This window comes from Gekko japonicus, unplaced genomic scaffold (genome assembly GCF_001447785.1).
Source record: "Gekko japonicus isolate JY-2015 unplaced genomic scaffold, Gekko_japonicus_V1.1 scaffold82, whole genome shotgun sequence".
In the NCBI taxonomy this organism is placed as follows: Eukaryota; Metazoa; Chordata; class Lepidosauria; order Squamata; family Gekkonidae; genus Gekko; species Gekko japonicus.
In genome coordinates, this window is record NW_015174846.1 from 1975152 (window position 1) to 1991998 (window position 16847).

The 16847-nt window shown below is 46.0% G+C and overlaps 1 protein-coding gene across 1 annotated transcript in view; it reads right to left on the reverse strand.

Annotated features, from left to right (window-relative positions):
- Positions 1-3604: 3604 nt before the first annotated feature.
- The window catches only part of FBXO4 (F-box protein 4), a 19413-nt gene continuing 6170 nt past the window's right edge, over positions 3605-16847 (reverse strand). Inside the window, exons 4-7 of the mRNA XM_015424476.1 lie at positions 13968-14043; positions 5561-5730; positions 5125-5300; positions 3605-3832 (exon numbers count right to left, since the gene is read on the reverse strand). Coding sequence (XP_015279962.1) covers positions 3743-3832; positions 5125-5300; positions 5561-5730; positions 13968-14043 — 512 coding nt within the window. The 3' untranslated portion in view covers positions 3605-3742. The remainder of the gene's footprint in view (positions 3833-5124; positions 5301-5560; positions 5731-13967; positions 14044-16847) is intronic.

The window sequence follows — 16847 nt, forward strand, 5'->3', positions numbered from 1 at the left end:
CTGCTCTTTCCCATGCATAATCTTGTAAACCTCAATCCCCTCAGTCTTGTAAACCTGGTCCCCTCAGTCGTCTTTTCTCCAAGCTTAAGAGCCCTAAGCACTTTAACCTTTCCTCATAGAGAAAGTGTTCCAACCCTTTTATCATTCGTCACCCTTTTCTGCTCTTTTTCCAAAGCTATAATATTCTTTTTAAAGTGTGGTGACCAGAACTGCACACAGTATTCCAAATGAGGTCTCACCATTGATTTATATAGGGGCATTATTATATTGGCTGATCTGTTTTCAATACCCTTCCTAATAATCCCCAGCATAGCATTTGCCTTCTTTATTGCAGTCACACACTGTCTCGACATTTTCAGTGAGTTATCTACTACAACTCCAAGATCTCTCTCTTGATCAGTCTCTGCCAGTTCAGACCCCATCAATGTGTATTTATATTTAGGATTTTTGGCTGCAATGTGCATCACCTTTCACTTGGCCACATTGAACCCCATTCCAGTGCCCAGCTCTCTCCTCGGGTCCCACACCACAGCCCCACCATCCCAGCCTTGCCGAGCCTGAACAGGCACCCACCCTTCATTTGCTTTATCCTGGCTCTGGCCCTTCCCCCTATCCCTCCTGCAGCCCTGGGACCAGCTGCCGAGTCTGCAGGGGCACCCATGAGGGAGGGGACCTGCACGACCCCAAAGGAGGCAAGTCGAGCCGTGCCACAGCCAACAAAGTGGAAGCCACCGAGAGCAGGAGGGGTGTCACCCCGGACACATTTATTTATTTTACCCATTTATGTGCCATGTTTAAAGAAAAATTCAAAGTTACCTGGTACCCTCTTTCCTATCTGGTGGGAATGTCCAGTGGTTAGCAATATAGTCAAAGTAATGTCTAAGATAATGAAAAGTGAGCCTAAGGTAACTCATTACATTCATAGCAGAGGATGGCAAGTGGCCTTGCCACAGGGTAAATCTTAACCTGCACTGCATTCCCCAGAGGTCTAGAGGACTTATTCAATAACTCCTTGCAGTCTAATCTAAGTCTATGTTAGTCTAACTCTAAACTAAGTTTAGGGAGGGGCTGTGGCTCAGTGGCAGACCATCTGCTTGGCATGCAGAAGATCCCAGGTTCAATCCCAAGTATCTCCAGTTAAAAGTTCTGGAAGTAGGTGATGTGAAGGACCTCTGCCTGAGACCTTGGAAAGCCACTGCCAGTCTGAGTAGGCAATACTGACCAAGGGGTTGATTCAGTACAAGGCATGTGTCTTCATGTGTGTTCATGTGGTAAGTAAAACAAATGTCTAATGATGGCACTAATTGGATATATGCTCAGATGGATTTGAAATAATTATAACAACTTGTTTTCAAAAAACAGCGAGAGTACAGAAAAGAAAAGGGGGAAATAGGTTATACAACATAATTGAATTTTTCAAAGACAACCATGTAGTACATAATGTATCGGACAGTGAATAATTTCCCTTTCATCCCCTTCATTATAATTTTTAAGCCGTATTATCTAGAAAATACAATAACTCTTATTTCTCCTGGGGTACAATTGCATTCATCATTTAAGTTTTAAATTACAAAAATAAATCGAACAAGTAAAACTTCATAATTAATCTATTTTGACTACACTGGTTTCATCATTACTACATATTCAACATAACATGTTTTCACCACTTGTACACATTCATTAAAGCCTTTAATAGAAAAGTAGCATACCACGGTGTAAAAGAAAAGAGTAGGAGTCCAGTAGCACCTTTAAGACTAACAAAATTTGTGGGAGGATATGAGCTTTCATGAGTCACTGCTCACTTCAAGGCAGCTTCATGCGTGTAAAAGAGTGACTCTAATACACAAAATAAAGGCCTTATTTCCAGATTGTATACTTTGTTACTTAGGAAATCATGCTCCAATCGCTTACCATACCAGAATGCATGGCAAAAGGATACCTCAGGAAATCTTACAGACGAAATGTGGGAAAACTTGTGGACCTCGTCTAGCTTTAAAACAAAAATAACATCCATCAGATTACAGAATCTGAAGATAATGTCTACATGGTATGCCACACCACTCAAATTATCCCACATCACCTCAACTCAATCTCCAATGTGCTGGAAAGGATGCAACCAGACTGGAAACTATGCACATTGTTGGTGGCAATGTGAAAAAATAAGGAAATTTTGGCTGGAAATACTGGCCATAATTCCAGAAATAACCTCTGTACAAATCCCGCTAAAACCAGAAGTTTTGTTTTTAAATACATGGCCAGAAAATCTGAAGAATAGAGCACATAAACTCACGGTGGAAGTGATGCTTGATGCTGCAAAAACAGCAATTGCTTCATACTGGAAGGAGAAAACAGCTCCCAATATTGAAGTATGGTACAAGAAATTATGGAGTCACTACTTAATGGACGCGGTCACAAACAAACTAAACCACATATCACAGAATCTAACCAAAACCAATTTTACAGAAAAATGGTTCCCAGTGCTTGATTATTTATCCCACAACCAATTCATCTCACCCGAATGGTCCCAATATCACAAATTGATATAATCTTAATTGATATCAGGTCTCATAAAAACTTATTTTTATTTATTTTTATTTTTTATTTTCTTCTTTTCTTTGTCTTTCTTTTCTGATTGTTCATATGATTTTTTTCTTACTTCTCTTCTGCAAAATGTCTAGTGTTGCACAGAGGTGGGTACAGAATGTTACTAGAATGTCCTCTATCTGTTTATTAAAACAGTTTCATATTTCCGCCCAGTACCCAAGTTATGGTACAAAGATTTGATGCAGTTAGATGCTTTACATTGTAATGTGTTATGCAATGTGATTTATTCAACATGTTATAACTTTGTAAACACAATTGGAAAATGTTTATGTTGTTACTGTGACAACTGTATCAATTAATAAAAAAATAAATAATAATAATTTTAAAAAGAGTCTATTACAGGTGTGCCGAACTCATTTGTTATGAGGGCCGGATCTGACATAAATGAGACCTTGTTGGGCCGGGTAATGTGTGTCATAAAATGAAATGCCAGGTAGCAGAGATATAAACTTTATAAAGGACATGGACAAAAAAGTGTTGTTTTTTACTTAAAATCAAAACATGCTTAAAACATTAGCACTCTTGAAATATTTTGTTTATTTAGCAGTGTCTGATAACTGACACCTCTTGCTCTGAATTATTGCATCAAAATGTCTGTACTGTTGCAGTCTTGAGTATGCTGTTCAGGTGTGTATCTGTAAGCTGCAAACCTATGATGATGCAGCAGCAGCAAAACTAGAAGAAGCAGAAGACAGCCAGTTCCACTGTGGGCCTGATAGAAGCCCTCCGGGGGCCACATGTTTGACACCCCTGGTCTATTATATTCCTCATATACAGAACCCATTTATATTCAGGATATTGCATTTAGAACAGATTTTAATTCTACTTCGATTTCATTACCATACATTTGTATATTATCTTTTCTCCTTTAACTTTGTCTCCTGCTAGCGTAATACACATAATACACATTCCATCTTTCCTCAGATTTCATAATAGACCTGTTTCTCAGATAGGTTGTTAATTTTGCCATTACTGCATATTCAGCAAGTTTATTTTCCCATTCTTCTAAACATCAACAGACGTCTAGTTTCCATTTTGCTGCATATCAAATTAGGAGAAAAGTGGCTGTTCACATCAATCACTGCTTGCAAATGAGGCATTAAAAATTACAATCTTTTGGCACTCTAGCCATATCTGATCATTGGGCATTGTCATATCCAGTTTCTCCCAAGAGCCATTCAATTCCATCTAACAGTCCATCTAGTGTTGCAACTTCGATATCCTGAACCTGTTTTTTAAAAAAGACACAAATGTTGGCTGTTTATTCAAAATTAGAACCCTCCTTCCCACAATAGGATGAAGATTTATCTGGGGGTGTTACAGCAATTGTGCACATATGCATTTTTTAAAAAAATCTTTAGTAAAGGAGGAACAAAGGGACTGTGGACAGAACATGTCCATACATGTAGACAAAATGCAATGTGTTGGATCCAACCAGATTTTCCACTGGTGCAAAAAAAGAGGAAAGGATCCTCTTTGATCACCAAAAACTCTGTGGAGAAGATCAGGGGACCAAAATAAACCCAAACCATGTCAGGCACAGGCTATAATAAGGAGGGAAACTGGGAAAGATGGAGCAGACAAGCTGACTCAGTCCACCCCACTGTGTAGGCTAGTGCCTCATTAGCCAAGAACTAAATTCCAAATGAAAAACAAACAAACCAGAACTAGAGAGCCAGTATGGTGTAGTGGTTAAGAGCATGGACTCTAATCTGGGAGAACCGGGTTTGATTCCCCAGTCCTCCACATGCAGCTGCTGGTGTGGCCTTGGGTCAGTTCCAAGTTCTTTCAGAGCTGTTTTCCCAAGGACAGTTCTGGAGAGAGCTCTTTCAGCCCCATCTAGCTTAAGGGTGTCTGTTATGGAGAGGGGAAGGCAAAGGAGATTGTAAACTGCTCTGAGACTCCTTCAGGTAGTGAAGGGTGTAGTATAAATCCAATCTCTTCTTCCTCTTGGGCGCTAATCACGGGCAGGACTTGTGATGAGATCAGAGATTGCACAAACGAGACTTCAGAAACCATTTATGCTATGGTCAGGGATATACCACATGAAGGCCTATTTTTGCAGGTGAAAAAAATAGCATGCTAGGGAAAGTTTAGTAATTCAAATGCAGGTATGCTTAGAAAGAGAAGTGTTACAAAGGAAATGCAATAGTTGCTTTGCTGGATCACATTCCACTGAATCCAGCATTTTGTTTCCAACAGGAGTCCTTCTGAAGTACAAACATTGCACGGAAGGGATATCAGCACGTGACACTCAGAGATGTGTGGTCTCTCTATGTAAGAGTTACAGTTCTTTAAGAACTAATAGATATTGCTGTATCAGTCCCTCCTTGAGCTTATCCACCCAAAAGCCACCAGGGCTGGTGGCCATCACTACAACTTGTCAGAGTGCAGTGAACAACATTAACAATACACCGTGTGAAGAAGCATTTCCTTTTTGTCCTTCTGGAACTTACTACCAATCGGCTTCACTGTGCCAGTGTAGAATAAAAGAAGAAGAACAAACAAAACATAGGTTACCATCCATGGCTGGCAAAGCGCGTTGAGTTGCAGTTGATGTGCCATGTAAATACAAGGAATTCTTTTGATCCCGGCCCTTGCAATGCAGGTCAAGATGAGCACAGGTCTCCCTGGAGGCCCAAGGGCTGGATTAAGCATCGCTGCCATCTGAGCAACTTCAGTCTGTCGGCTGTGTCCTGCAAGAGAGACGGGATGTTTTATGTGAAGCTGCCTTAGACTGAATCAGACTGGCAGGGGCTCTCCAGGATCTTAAGACAGAGGTCTTTCACATCACCCACTGCCTGGTACTTTCAACTGGAGAAGTTGGGGATTGAACCTGGGACCTTCTGCATGCAAAGCAGAGGCTCTTCCACTGAGCCACAGCTCCTCCGCTGTTTCATCAGCCCTTACCAGATACCACCCTTAAAATGCATCAGCAACATTCAGAGATCCTTACTTTTGTGGGCTTCAGCATCTGCAACATAGATAAACCCGTCAACCAACTGGCACAGGTTTTTAACGTGTCCAATTGGATTGTACTGCGTTGTCCCATCACTGCTATTTATTTCGTGGAATATCTTGTTGATGGAATTAGCAGACTCTTCTCTGGCTGCGCGTCTTTCCTCGCTAGAAGGAGAAGCATGACCCATTTAGAAGGAAAATCGGATAGAGAGAATCCTCAGAGTTCAAAGGGAGCAGATGAGTGGGGCCTTACGCAAGAGGCTGCACCAATAAAGTTTTTTTTTAAGATCCCAAATTTGGATTCAAGGAAACTCAAATTGTGCTTCTTGCAAAGCTATCAACTTTTAACAGAGGGCTTACAATTGTCTATAAATTGCCCAAGCACAGTCGCACCCTTGAGTGGACTTAGAAGGGTGAGATTCTATTTAGGATTGCACTGCATATGTCCTTCGTACAAAGTACATTACATCAATATATTGAGAATTGGTTTATTTTTTACAAATAGAGCACATTGCAGTTATCTAACTTCGATGTGATCAGAGCATCGATAGTCATGGCCAAATCTTTCTTTTCCAACAGCAGCTACACTCCACACTTGTGGCTTTGTGTGGCTCACAATTAGGGTTGCCAGGTCCTCCCTAGTGACTGGTGGCACCGAGGGGTCAGGTTACCACCTCCCAGCTGGGAAACTCCTGGGGATTTGGGGATGGAGCCTGGGGAGGACAGGGACCTCAGAAGGGTACAATGCCATAGAGTCTACCCTCCAAAGCATCCATTTTCTCCTGGGGAACTGGTCCCTGTAGTCTACAGATGAGGTGTGATTCCAGGAAATCCCCACGTCCCACCTGAAGGCTGGCACCCCTACTCACAATCCACGTAAGAGAAGGCACTCTGTTCACCTCAGACTTGCATGATCTACTCTTGTTGGGATTCACCCACTCGGCATCTTTTGGTAACGAGGTGGATCCCTTGCGCTTTCACGCATGCTAAATAATGCCATTTCAATCCACTTCAGTGACCGTTTGCAAGTGGATCTTGCCATTTTGCACGATAAAATCCAGTTGCAAAGTGGATTGAAAGTGCATAGTGAGTGTAAAATTGTCTTATGTTTTCTGCTTGCTGAAGACACTTCATTTGTGGCAAACCAGAGGGTGGACATTTTTGGTTGATTCTCCCTGCCACTGCAGACACCCTACTTTGCCCTCACACTGTTCCTGGGGGGGCACAGTTCCAAAGAAGAGGAGATTGGATTTATACCCTGCCCTTCACTCGGAGTCTCAGAGTGGCTTACAAACTCCTTTCCCTTCCCCTCCCCACAACAGACACCCTGTGAAGTAGGTGGGGTTGAGAGAGCTCTGAGAGAACTGCCCTTTCAAGGACAGTTCTTGTCAGAACTATGGCTTGCCCAAGGTCATCCAGCAGCTGGGGAATCAAACCTGGTTCTCCCAGATTAGAGTCCACACACTTAACCACTACACCAAACTGGTTGAGCAGAGGAACGGACTGCCTCGGGAGGTGGTGGATGCTCCTTTGCTGGACGTTTTCAAGTGGAGTCTGGATGACCATCTTTCGGGTATGTTGTAGGGCTATCTTTCGGCTATGCTCCTGCAGAGTAGCCTGCAGTGGCAGGGAGCAGGCAGGAAAGTTAACTTGCATGAGTGCCACACTGCATGTGCGAGATAGGACCCACCCTCCTGTCTAGAGGATGTGAGAACAGTGCAGCGAGGAATTTAAGGTTCAGTTGGTAAAGAGCCTTAACTAGAAACATGGGGACTCCTGTGTATGCAGAACCATATGGTTGGAGATCCACATAAAGTGTCTAGGCAACCCATTCTCCCCCTGGGCTTGTAGCTCATGTGCCAGGGAGTGGAGGAAAGCTGCCGCATGGTGTTAAGGGCTCCCTACAAAAAAGGGCTCCCATTCAAAGTAGCAGCCGGGTACCTGGCAATATACCGAGCCCAACATTCACCTGACTGAGAGCTAATGGGAGGGAGAATGGATAGGCTTTTTAGAGCCCCATGGAGAATTCTCTTGTATATATGCAGTTCTGCACACAGGGAAAGGCAGAATGAATTGTGTTCCTGCTCTTTTTTTTAATGAGATTTTGTTTTTGTCCAATGTTATGGTGTGTTAAAAACAGTTCTTAGTTTTGTAATACAGATATGTAGCTAGTTATAGCTCTAAGTATAATCGTAAATAAGTTTTAGTCGTTTTGTTGTAGTTTCTTTTTAATTCAGTTATTTAGCTAGTGTTTATTTAATTTGGAAACATTATAACTGTTAAACTTATTATATCTGGTGTACTTTCTATATCACTGGTCTTTATTTCTGTGTAATTTCTTAACATATTGACTTTTGAATTTTGGTGTATATTGTTTTTGTGCTTATTGTAAAACTTTTAGCTGTTTCAAAAAATTTGTTTTTAAAAAAGAGAATGTGTTAAACCATAATTGTATGTATGCATATAGGAAGAAGGGGGAACTGAATTTCTGGCCAGATCCCTCCTTGAATTCTCTCCATATATATATATAGTCTACTAAATAAATAAAATAAATTTTATATAGATATATATGGATATTTCCCATTCATTTTGGACACAGGCCACAATTTAGAAATCTAACTTTAAGCCCATGCTTAATTGATTCCGAGCTGGCTTGTATTTTACTCTGGCACACATGTCGATTTTGCATCACAAAAACCCGTTCTTCAAACTCCCTTTGGTTTCTTAAGGAGTCTCCTATCTGCCTTGAAGAACTGTCATTGAAACACAAGCCAAAATTTCCACTGCACGAGCAGACTGAATCCTGCAGTTCTCTGGACTGTGATCAAAAGTTTCTTTGAAACGCCCCTGCAGATTTCCTGGCTCACCATATGAGCCTGCCTTATACTAAATAAGACCCTTGGTCTATCTAGGTCAATGGCCTGATCTGCATTTGCTATGTAAAGCTGTTCCATGCTGCTGTGATACTGGCTTCCCATTTGGCTCAGTATAAAGGTCCCCTCTGTCTGCACCAGGACGCAAGCTGTTTAAGGAGAGTGCATGCGAGAGGGGGGAGGAGTAACCTCCCAGGGTCGACGGCAGGGTGCTGCACTGCTGGGAGGAAACAGCACCTCTGACCCCCCATGTTGTGTATTCAAAGAGACCTGAATGCACTAAACTGTATGGAACTTGATGTATGTGAAACATCTCATTGAAGTGCAATGTAAAGCTTCGGCCTGGGCTAGGATCCTAATGTAACCAATAGGAGCACTAGCCCAGGATGAGTCATCCAATCACCTTACAGAGCAGGAGCACTTGTGATTGGTCATTATCTGTTCAACCTGATAGGTTGTTATTTGTACAATTGGGTGTGGCTACATTAGCCGGGAATGTTTAAATACAGAACAGCTCCTATGTAAAAGCTGTCCTGGCTGACTGATGTTGTACCGTGTTGGAGAAGTATTGAAGCTGAAGAATAAAAGCCGCATTCTTGCTGAAATCACTCTCTGACTCTTGTTAAGTCCACGACTTTTAAGCCCACGACAATTGGCGACGAGGATGGGATGCTAGCACGGGTAGGCAGCCCTGCTAGTGCAGATTCCCCGACGGACAACAGCGAGCAAATCGCCATGGCTGATCAACAGCAGGCACCACCCGATCCGGTGGCAGAGCCTGTGAGGATGGCCACAAGCAGCCAGAAGTTCGAGGCGTTCGAACCGACCACCGAGGACTGGGATGCTTACTTCACGAGGTTTGAGTTCCACCTCGAAGCGCATGACATCATGACGGAGGAGAAGAAAAGGGCGAGACTCCTAAGCTTCTGCAGAAAAGGTGTTTTTGACATCGCCCGGTCACTGGTGGCGCCAGCTGACATTAAAGCAGTGTCCTTCAAGGATTTGACGGACAAGCTGAAATCGCATTTCTCTCCTCAGCCATCAGAGATCGCCTGTTGGCACGCTTTTTACAAGCGGGGCCAGGCATCAAACGAATCCGTGGCCGAGTATGTGGTGGCGTTGAGGAAGGCGGCGAGGCCTTGCAACTTCACGGACGTAGAGGAGGCTCTACGAGACCGACTCGTCTGTGGCATGAAAGACGAGCGGCTGCAGCAGCGTTTGTTTGCCAAGACGAACCTGACGTGGGCCATCGCATACTCGGAGGCTGTCGCCATGGAAGCTGCTGACAGATCAACCAGGGAGGTCCAACAGTGACTTGCAGCATCGGAACAGCGCGTTCACCAACAGGTGGCCAACGAGGCGAGCGGTGACTCGGATGACGTCTGCGCCGTGAAAGCGGGTACGAGCATGCGGACCCGAGTGAAGCACGCCATCAGTTCCGGGTGCCCAAGCTGTGGCAGGAAACACCTGCGTGACCGTTGTTGGGCTCGAGACGTCACCTGTCGGAAATGTGGCAAAAGGGGCCACATTGCTAGGGTCTGCAAGGCATCGCCAAGGTCTGCACCGGCCTCCCCACCAAGGAACCAACGATCCCGAACCGCAACCGGGGAAGACAGCTGCCAGAGGACGTCGAGTTTGTCATCTTCCATGACAGTCCTGCGCACCGGAGGTCGTGGAAAGATCCATGTCACCGTCCATCTCGACGGCGTGCCGTGCGACATGGAAGTCGACTCGGGATCGTCCGTGACGGTGATGTCGACCAGGACGTGGCAACAGTTGTTTCCCACCAGAAGTCGGCGCAAGTTGAAGGCTGCAGACACAACCGTGTCTGATTTCCAGGGTCGGCGTATTCCTTTGGCAGGCAAGGATACATTTAGCGTTGAGTACAAGGGTAAAAATGTTGTATTATCATTGTTGGTGGCGGAGGGTGATCGGGCAAACTTACTGGGCCTTGACTGGTTTGAACCGTTGGGAATTGCTGTTACTGGTGTAAACCATGTTGATGATAATAAATGGGCAGTACTGTATGAAGAGTTCCCTGAGGTATTTGGTGGCGGTCTGGGCAAGTACAAAGGGCCCTCAGTATCATTTGAGTTAGACCCGTCTGTAACCCCAATCTGACTCAAGTATCGGAAGGTGCCCATTCCGTTAAAGCCCCGGATCGATGCAGAGCTCGACAAGCTGGTGGGGCAGGGGGTGTTGGAACCGGTTCCCTTTGGCAAATAGGAAACTCCTATTGTGACACCGGTCAAAGCCGATGGGTCGATAAGGATCTGTGCAGATTATAAGTGCACGATCAACCGTGCTTTACAACAGCACTCCTATCCAGTCCCGGTTATCAGCCATGTACTGGCTTCCCTGGGAGGGGGGAAATTATTTGCAAAACTGGACTTAGCGCATGCTTACCAACAGCTGCCGGTTACTAGGGAGGCAGCGGAAGCCCAGACCATCGTGACACATAGGGGGGCTTTCCGTGTTAACCGACTCCAGTTTGGGGTAAATGTGGCCCCCGGTATTTTTCAAGAGTTAATGGAGCGGTTGGTACGAGGGGTCCCCGGCACAGTCCTGTATTTTGACGACGTTTTAATTGCCGGGAGATCAGAGCAGGAGCTCATGGATCGAGTTCGGTTGGTACTGGAGCGTTTTAGGTCAGCCGGCTTAAAAGTCAAACGCTCAAAGTGCCTAATCGGGGTCTCAAGGGTAGAGTTCTTGGGATTCAGGGTGGACGAGCTGGGAGTGCACCCTACGGAGGGGAAGGTAGCGGCTATCAAGAACGCCCCACGACCTAACAACAAAAAAGAGCTGCAGTCCTTTAGGTGCAGTCCTTTTTAGGGCTTTTAAATTTTTATCATGCCTTCCTCCCACACAAGGCGTCAGTGGCGGCCCCGTTACATGCCCTGCTCCATAAGGACGTAAAATGGAGATGGGGTTCGGAGCACGAACAGGCATTCCGGGGCGAAAAGAGTCTACTGGTTTCCAATGCGGTCCTCACGCATTATGACGAAAACAAACTATTGGTGTTGGATGCGTCGCCTTATGGGGTGGGGGCCGTACTAAGTCATTTAATGCCGGATGGCAGTGAAGCTCCCGTGGCATTTTATTCTAGGTCACTTTCTGAAACGGAACGTAATTACGCCCAAATTGATAAAGAGGGGTTGACGTTGGTCTCTGCTGTGAAAAAATTTCACAACTTTCTGTTCGGGCGGAAATTTCTGTTGGTGACTGATCACAAACCCTTGTTAGTGATATTTGCTCCGGACCAGCAAACCCCTAACATCATATCTCCACAGATGTTGCAGTGGACACTTTGTCTCTCAGCGGAGAAGTACGACTTGGAGCACAGGCTGGGTAAGGCAATTAGACACACAGATGCTTGGAGTTGCTGCCCTCTGCCCGGCCAGGACTTGGATCCTGCTCCGGCTAGCTCGGTGCTGGCCATTGACGAACTCCCAGAGGCTCCCATTTCATCAACGGACATTGCTGCTGCAACAGCAAAAGACACTGTTCTCTCCCGTGTTTTGAATTGGGTTTGGAGGGGGTGGCCAGCGGGGTCCGTGGAGCCGGAATTTAAACCCTACAGATCGCGCCAAAACGAGCTATCTGTGTCAAAGGGGTGTGTCTTGTGGGGGAACCGGGTGGTGGTGCCTCACAAGCTCCAAAGAAAAGTGTTGGAATCACTGCATGAGGGCCATCCAGGCATGGTCCACATGAAGGCGTTGGCCCGAGGGTACTTGTGGTGGTCTGGGTTAGACGCCGATATCGAGGAGTGGGTTAAAGTATGCATGCCTTGCCAGCAAGCAAGGCCCGAACCGCCAAACGCCACTCCGCAAAAATGGGAATCGGTGGGAAAACCTTGGTCTAGGCTCCACCTAGATTTTTTGGGGCCCGTACAGGGACAAATGTTTTTAATTGTTGTAGACGCGTACTCTAAGTGGCTGGAGGTGGCACACATGACCTCCACCACTTCGACTGCCGTCATCAATGTGCTGCGTCGCTTATTCGCCACCCACGGGCTGCCGGACATGCTGGTGAGCAATAACGGCGCACAATTTGTGTCCCAGGAGTTTTGCCAGACTGCTGCGTCAGCATATAACCCCGTGCTCAGCCACAGGCCGCAGTCCGGCTGAACTTCTGATGGGGCGCCGTTTAGCGTCTCTTTTAGATCGGTTACATCCTGATCTCAATGACTTAAAGCCTCAGCAACAAAGTGCACTCGCCAAGGTCCGCACTTACGAGGCAGGCGACACAGTTTTCTGTCGCAACTATGCAGGGGGTCCCTCGTGGCTCCCAGCCACTGTTATCGAGCCGCTAGGCTCAAGAATGTATGTGATGCAGCTTGCTGACGGTCGCAAGTGGAGGCGCCACATAGACCAGTTGAGACAGCGGTGGGTAAAAGGAAGCCCGGAGTCAACTGAGTCCCAGGAACCCGAGGACCTTCCACGACCTCTACCCGAGGTGAGTACTGATGAGCCCGAGGGCCCCAGTACTGTCCGCGAGGCAGGGCAGACCCCTACTCAAGAACCTAATGTAATGGACGGAAGTGCTCCTGACTCTGAGGTCCCAGAGTCATCCAGAGTCCCCCATGCCGAAATGTGCCCTGAGACTACGCAGCCACGTAGGTCTCAGAGAACGCGCAGAGCACCTTCCTACCTAAGTGACTATGATTGTACATAGCTGTGTTTTTGCTTAGGGGGGAGGGATTTGTTGTGTATTCAAAGAGACCTGAATGCACTAAACTGTATGGAACTTGATGTATGTGAAACATCTCATTGAAGTGCAATGTAAAGCTTCGGCCTGGGCTAGGATCCTAATGTAACCAATAGGAGCACTAGCCCAGGATGAGTCATCCAATCACCTTACAGAGTGGGAGCGCTTGTGATTGGTCATTATCTGTTCAACCTGATAGGTTGTTATTTGTACAGTGGGTGTGGCTACATTAGCTGGGAATGTTTAAATACAGAACAGCTCCTATGTAAAAGCTGTCCTGGCTGACTGATGTTGTACCGTGTTGGAGAAGTATTGAAGCTGAAGAATAAAAGCCGCATTCTTGCTGAAATCACTCTCCGACTCTTGTTAAGCTCACGACTTAACACCCCACACACAGAAAATGAAGGGGGGGGGGCAGGAAAGACGGAAGGAGCTGGGTAAGAAACACAAAACACCCAGTTCTGGAGACTGCCCCAGGAAATAACAAATGATTCAGGGGTGGGCAGCACGCTTCCAACCCTGCCTCCAAAATGATCACATAAACTGTTCACTGGCTGCTGTTAAACACAGACAACTGGATTTTCAGCTAACTTGTTTCCTTTGTGATAATTTGCATATCTCCTTAGAAGAGATTTGGGGGGGGGGGGAGAGAATTCAGCTCCAGTTGTCTACCTGTCAGTGGCTCTCCTGGGTCTCCACTGGAGGTATTTCATATAACCTACTACCTGAACCTTTCAGCCAAGTATGCTGCCAATTGACCCAGGAACCTTCTGCGTGCAAAGCTGATGCTCACCCACTGAGCCACCTCTCACCAAACCTTACCTTGTCTTTGAATACAGCGTCAAAATATTGAATCTCTGGTGGTTCTTATAAAGAAATTTGATTCCTGATCCTATTCCTGTTTGGGACAAAAACAAGCAAACAGAAAGACTTTTAAGCTCTGTTCAAAGCTGACAGCCAACTGGAGGAGCAACGCTTGAATTCATACGGTACCGAAATAAATAATCTCTGTCCATACTTGAAGTGATCTCTACGTATGGATAAAGGGCAGGATCTAAATAATTGCACTACTATTTCAAATGTTCCCAAGCCTACTTCAGCCTTATATATTAGAAGGTCATTCCAGGATGGGTAGCCACTACGGTTACCAACTCTGGGTTGGGAAATTCCTGGAGATGTTCAGTGGGGTGGAGCCTGAGTTCATCAGGGTATAAGGCCATACAGTCCACCTTCCAAAGCAGCCATTTTTCTCCAGGGGGACTGATCTCTGTCATCTGGAGGCCAGTCATATTTTCAGGATATCTCCAGTCATCACCTGGACATTGGCAACCCTAGTAGACCTATTAGTCTGTAGCAGAAAACTAAAACACTAATTTAGCAGCACCTTAGAGCATAACAACATTTATTCCAGCATAAGATTTACGAAATCAGAGCTCACTTCATTAAAGGCATGAAGTGTTCATTCATTAGGCAGAGATACTTATTCTTAAAGCTGCAGGCAGTGGGAAGGTGGGAAGAGTGATGTCACAAAGACAGGCCAGTTTAAAATAGTATCTGATCAAATGATTAATCAGTCCAAATTGTTAAACAGCATGCCAAAGCATTATTTGTCGCAGCATCCTTTATGCTATTGCTTCTACAAGCAGAACTGCACAAGTACACTTTCCTTTCTGTTCATGCATTGCTGGATCCAAGCCCATTGGTTTACATAGCCTAGTATTATGTCTTCTGATTTACCCTGAATGCCCACAGTATGGGGTAGAAGCAGGGGTAGTTTCGTAGAAAAAGAGCTAGGGGAACTCATTAGCATAACTAATTAGCATATACCACACCCCCTGACATCAGGGGCCCGGCGGTGGACCTGCAAGGCCGGCGGGAGTGCGAGGAAGCCCCGCCAAGGCCCTCCCTGGCCCCAGGCAGGCAGGGGTGGGGAGAGGCGGGGAGGAAGCAACTTACCCTCCCTCTTCTCCTGCCTACTCCTGGCTGAATGAGGGCCGGAAGTGGGGCAGCCGGAAGCAGGGGGTGTGGCTTCGTCGTGTGCCCCGCCCCCTCGCACCTCACCCGGGGGAACTGCGATCCCCCGCGATCCCCCCCGAAATGACCTCTAGGTAGAAGACTGTCCCAGCCCTCCAGTCAGAATCATGTGCTTTTTGCTAGTTAAGCACTTTTACTATGCCTCCCCCTTTTACAAAATCAGGTGATCACATTATCAGTCTTCAATTTGCCAGTGGATAGGGTGAATGCACACTTGTGTGTTTGCTATCAAGTCACAGCCGACATCACTACCCTATAGGGTTTTCAAGGCAAGTGATGTTCAGAGGTGGTTTGCCATCACCTGGCTTTGCGTAGCAACCCTGGTGTTCTTTGGTGGTCTCCCATCTAAACACTGACCAGGGCTGACCCTGCTTAGCTTCAGAGATCTGACAAGATTAGGTCAGTCTGGGCTATCCAGGTCAGGTCACATGTAGAAAACAAAGACATGCTCTGTGTGTTCATTTCTAGAATAAGGCAGACTCCATCTTAAGACTGCCTGGAAGCTGAATATCTAGAAGTTCTTCTTTCCGGTCCCTGGTACGAGAGGATTGGTTGCTGTTACGCCAGTGGGGCTGGGAAGACAGCGAGAAGTAGCATAAAGTATTGTTTAACAACGTAAGCTGGAAGGGCCCCAGTTCAAAATCTTGGCCTTTCATTTATTAATAGAACCCCAAAGCTGGGGAGGAGCCTTGACTCTAGGAGTCCTAGGTTCATTTCCTGGCATCTCTAATGAAAGGATGAACATGCAAAACTGCCTTATAGTGAATCAAACTATTGGTCCATCTATTCAGACTGGCAGTGGCTCTCCAGGGTCTCAGGCAGAAGTCTTTTGCATTACCTACTAAAGTAGGTACCTTCAGAGTCCTGCAGCAATCAGTTCCCCACAACTTTCTTTCCAAAGGAGTAAAGTTTATTGGAGTCTGTAAAGGCAAGTCATCTGCATATACATTTAGTGTCAGGAATGAGAATAACCGCACACATATACATGATTCAAAGGGGTCAGGGGGATGGACCAGAGCCAATCAGTATAACTGCAAAAGCCCACTGAAGTTACTGGCTAAGAATTCCCAGAGAATAGAGTAACAAGGTACCAAGGTCACTGGTCTAAGCTATAAGAAGATAAGGAGGCAAGGAGAATCGAAACTTAACATTTCAAGGCAGGCGTAGACAGAGACAATTCATCCAACAATCAGCACCCCCCACCTCAGCCATGGCAGCTGCATAGCTGACAGTTTCCCTTGCTCGAAAGCTAGTCGAATCCGACTCTAGGGGGTGGTGCTCATCTCCGTTTCCAAGCTGAAGAGCCAGCGCTATCTGAAGATGTTTCCATGGTCATGTGGCTGGCATGACTAAACGCCAAGGTGCACAGAATGCTGTTACCTTCTTGCTGATGCAGTATCTATTTATCTTCTTGCAGTTTCTTGCCTTCGAACTGCTAGGCTGGCAGGAGCTGGGGCCAGAGATGGGAGCTCACTCCGTTATGCAGCATAAGGGTCTCGAACTGCCGAACTACAGACATTCCGGTCAGCAGCTTCAGTGTCTTAACCTCTGAGCCACCTACTACCTGATCCTTTTAATTAAAGATGCCAAGGATTGATCCTGGGACCTTCTGCATGCAAAGCAAATGCTCTACCACTGAGCAACAGCCCCCCCCCCCCCCCCACCGCG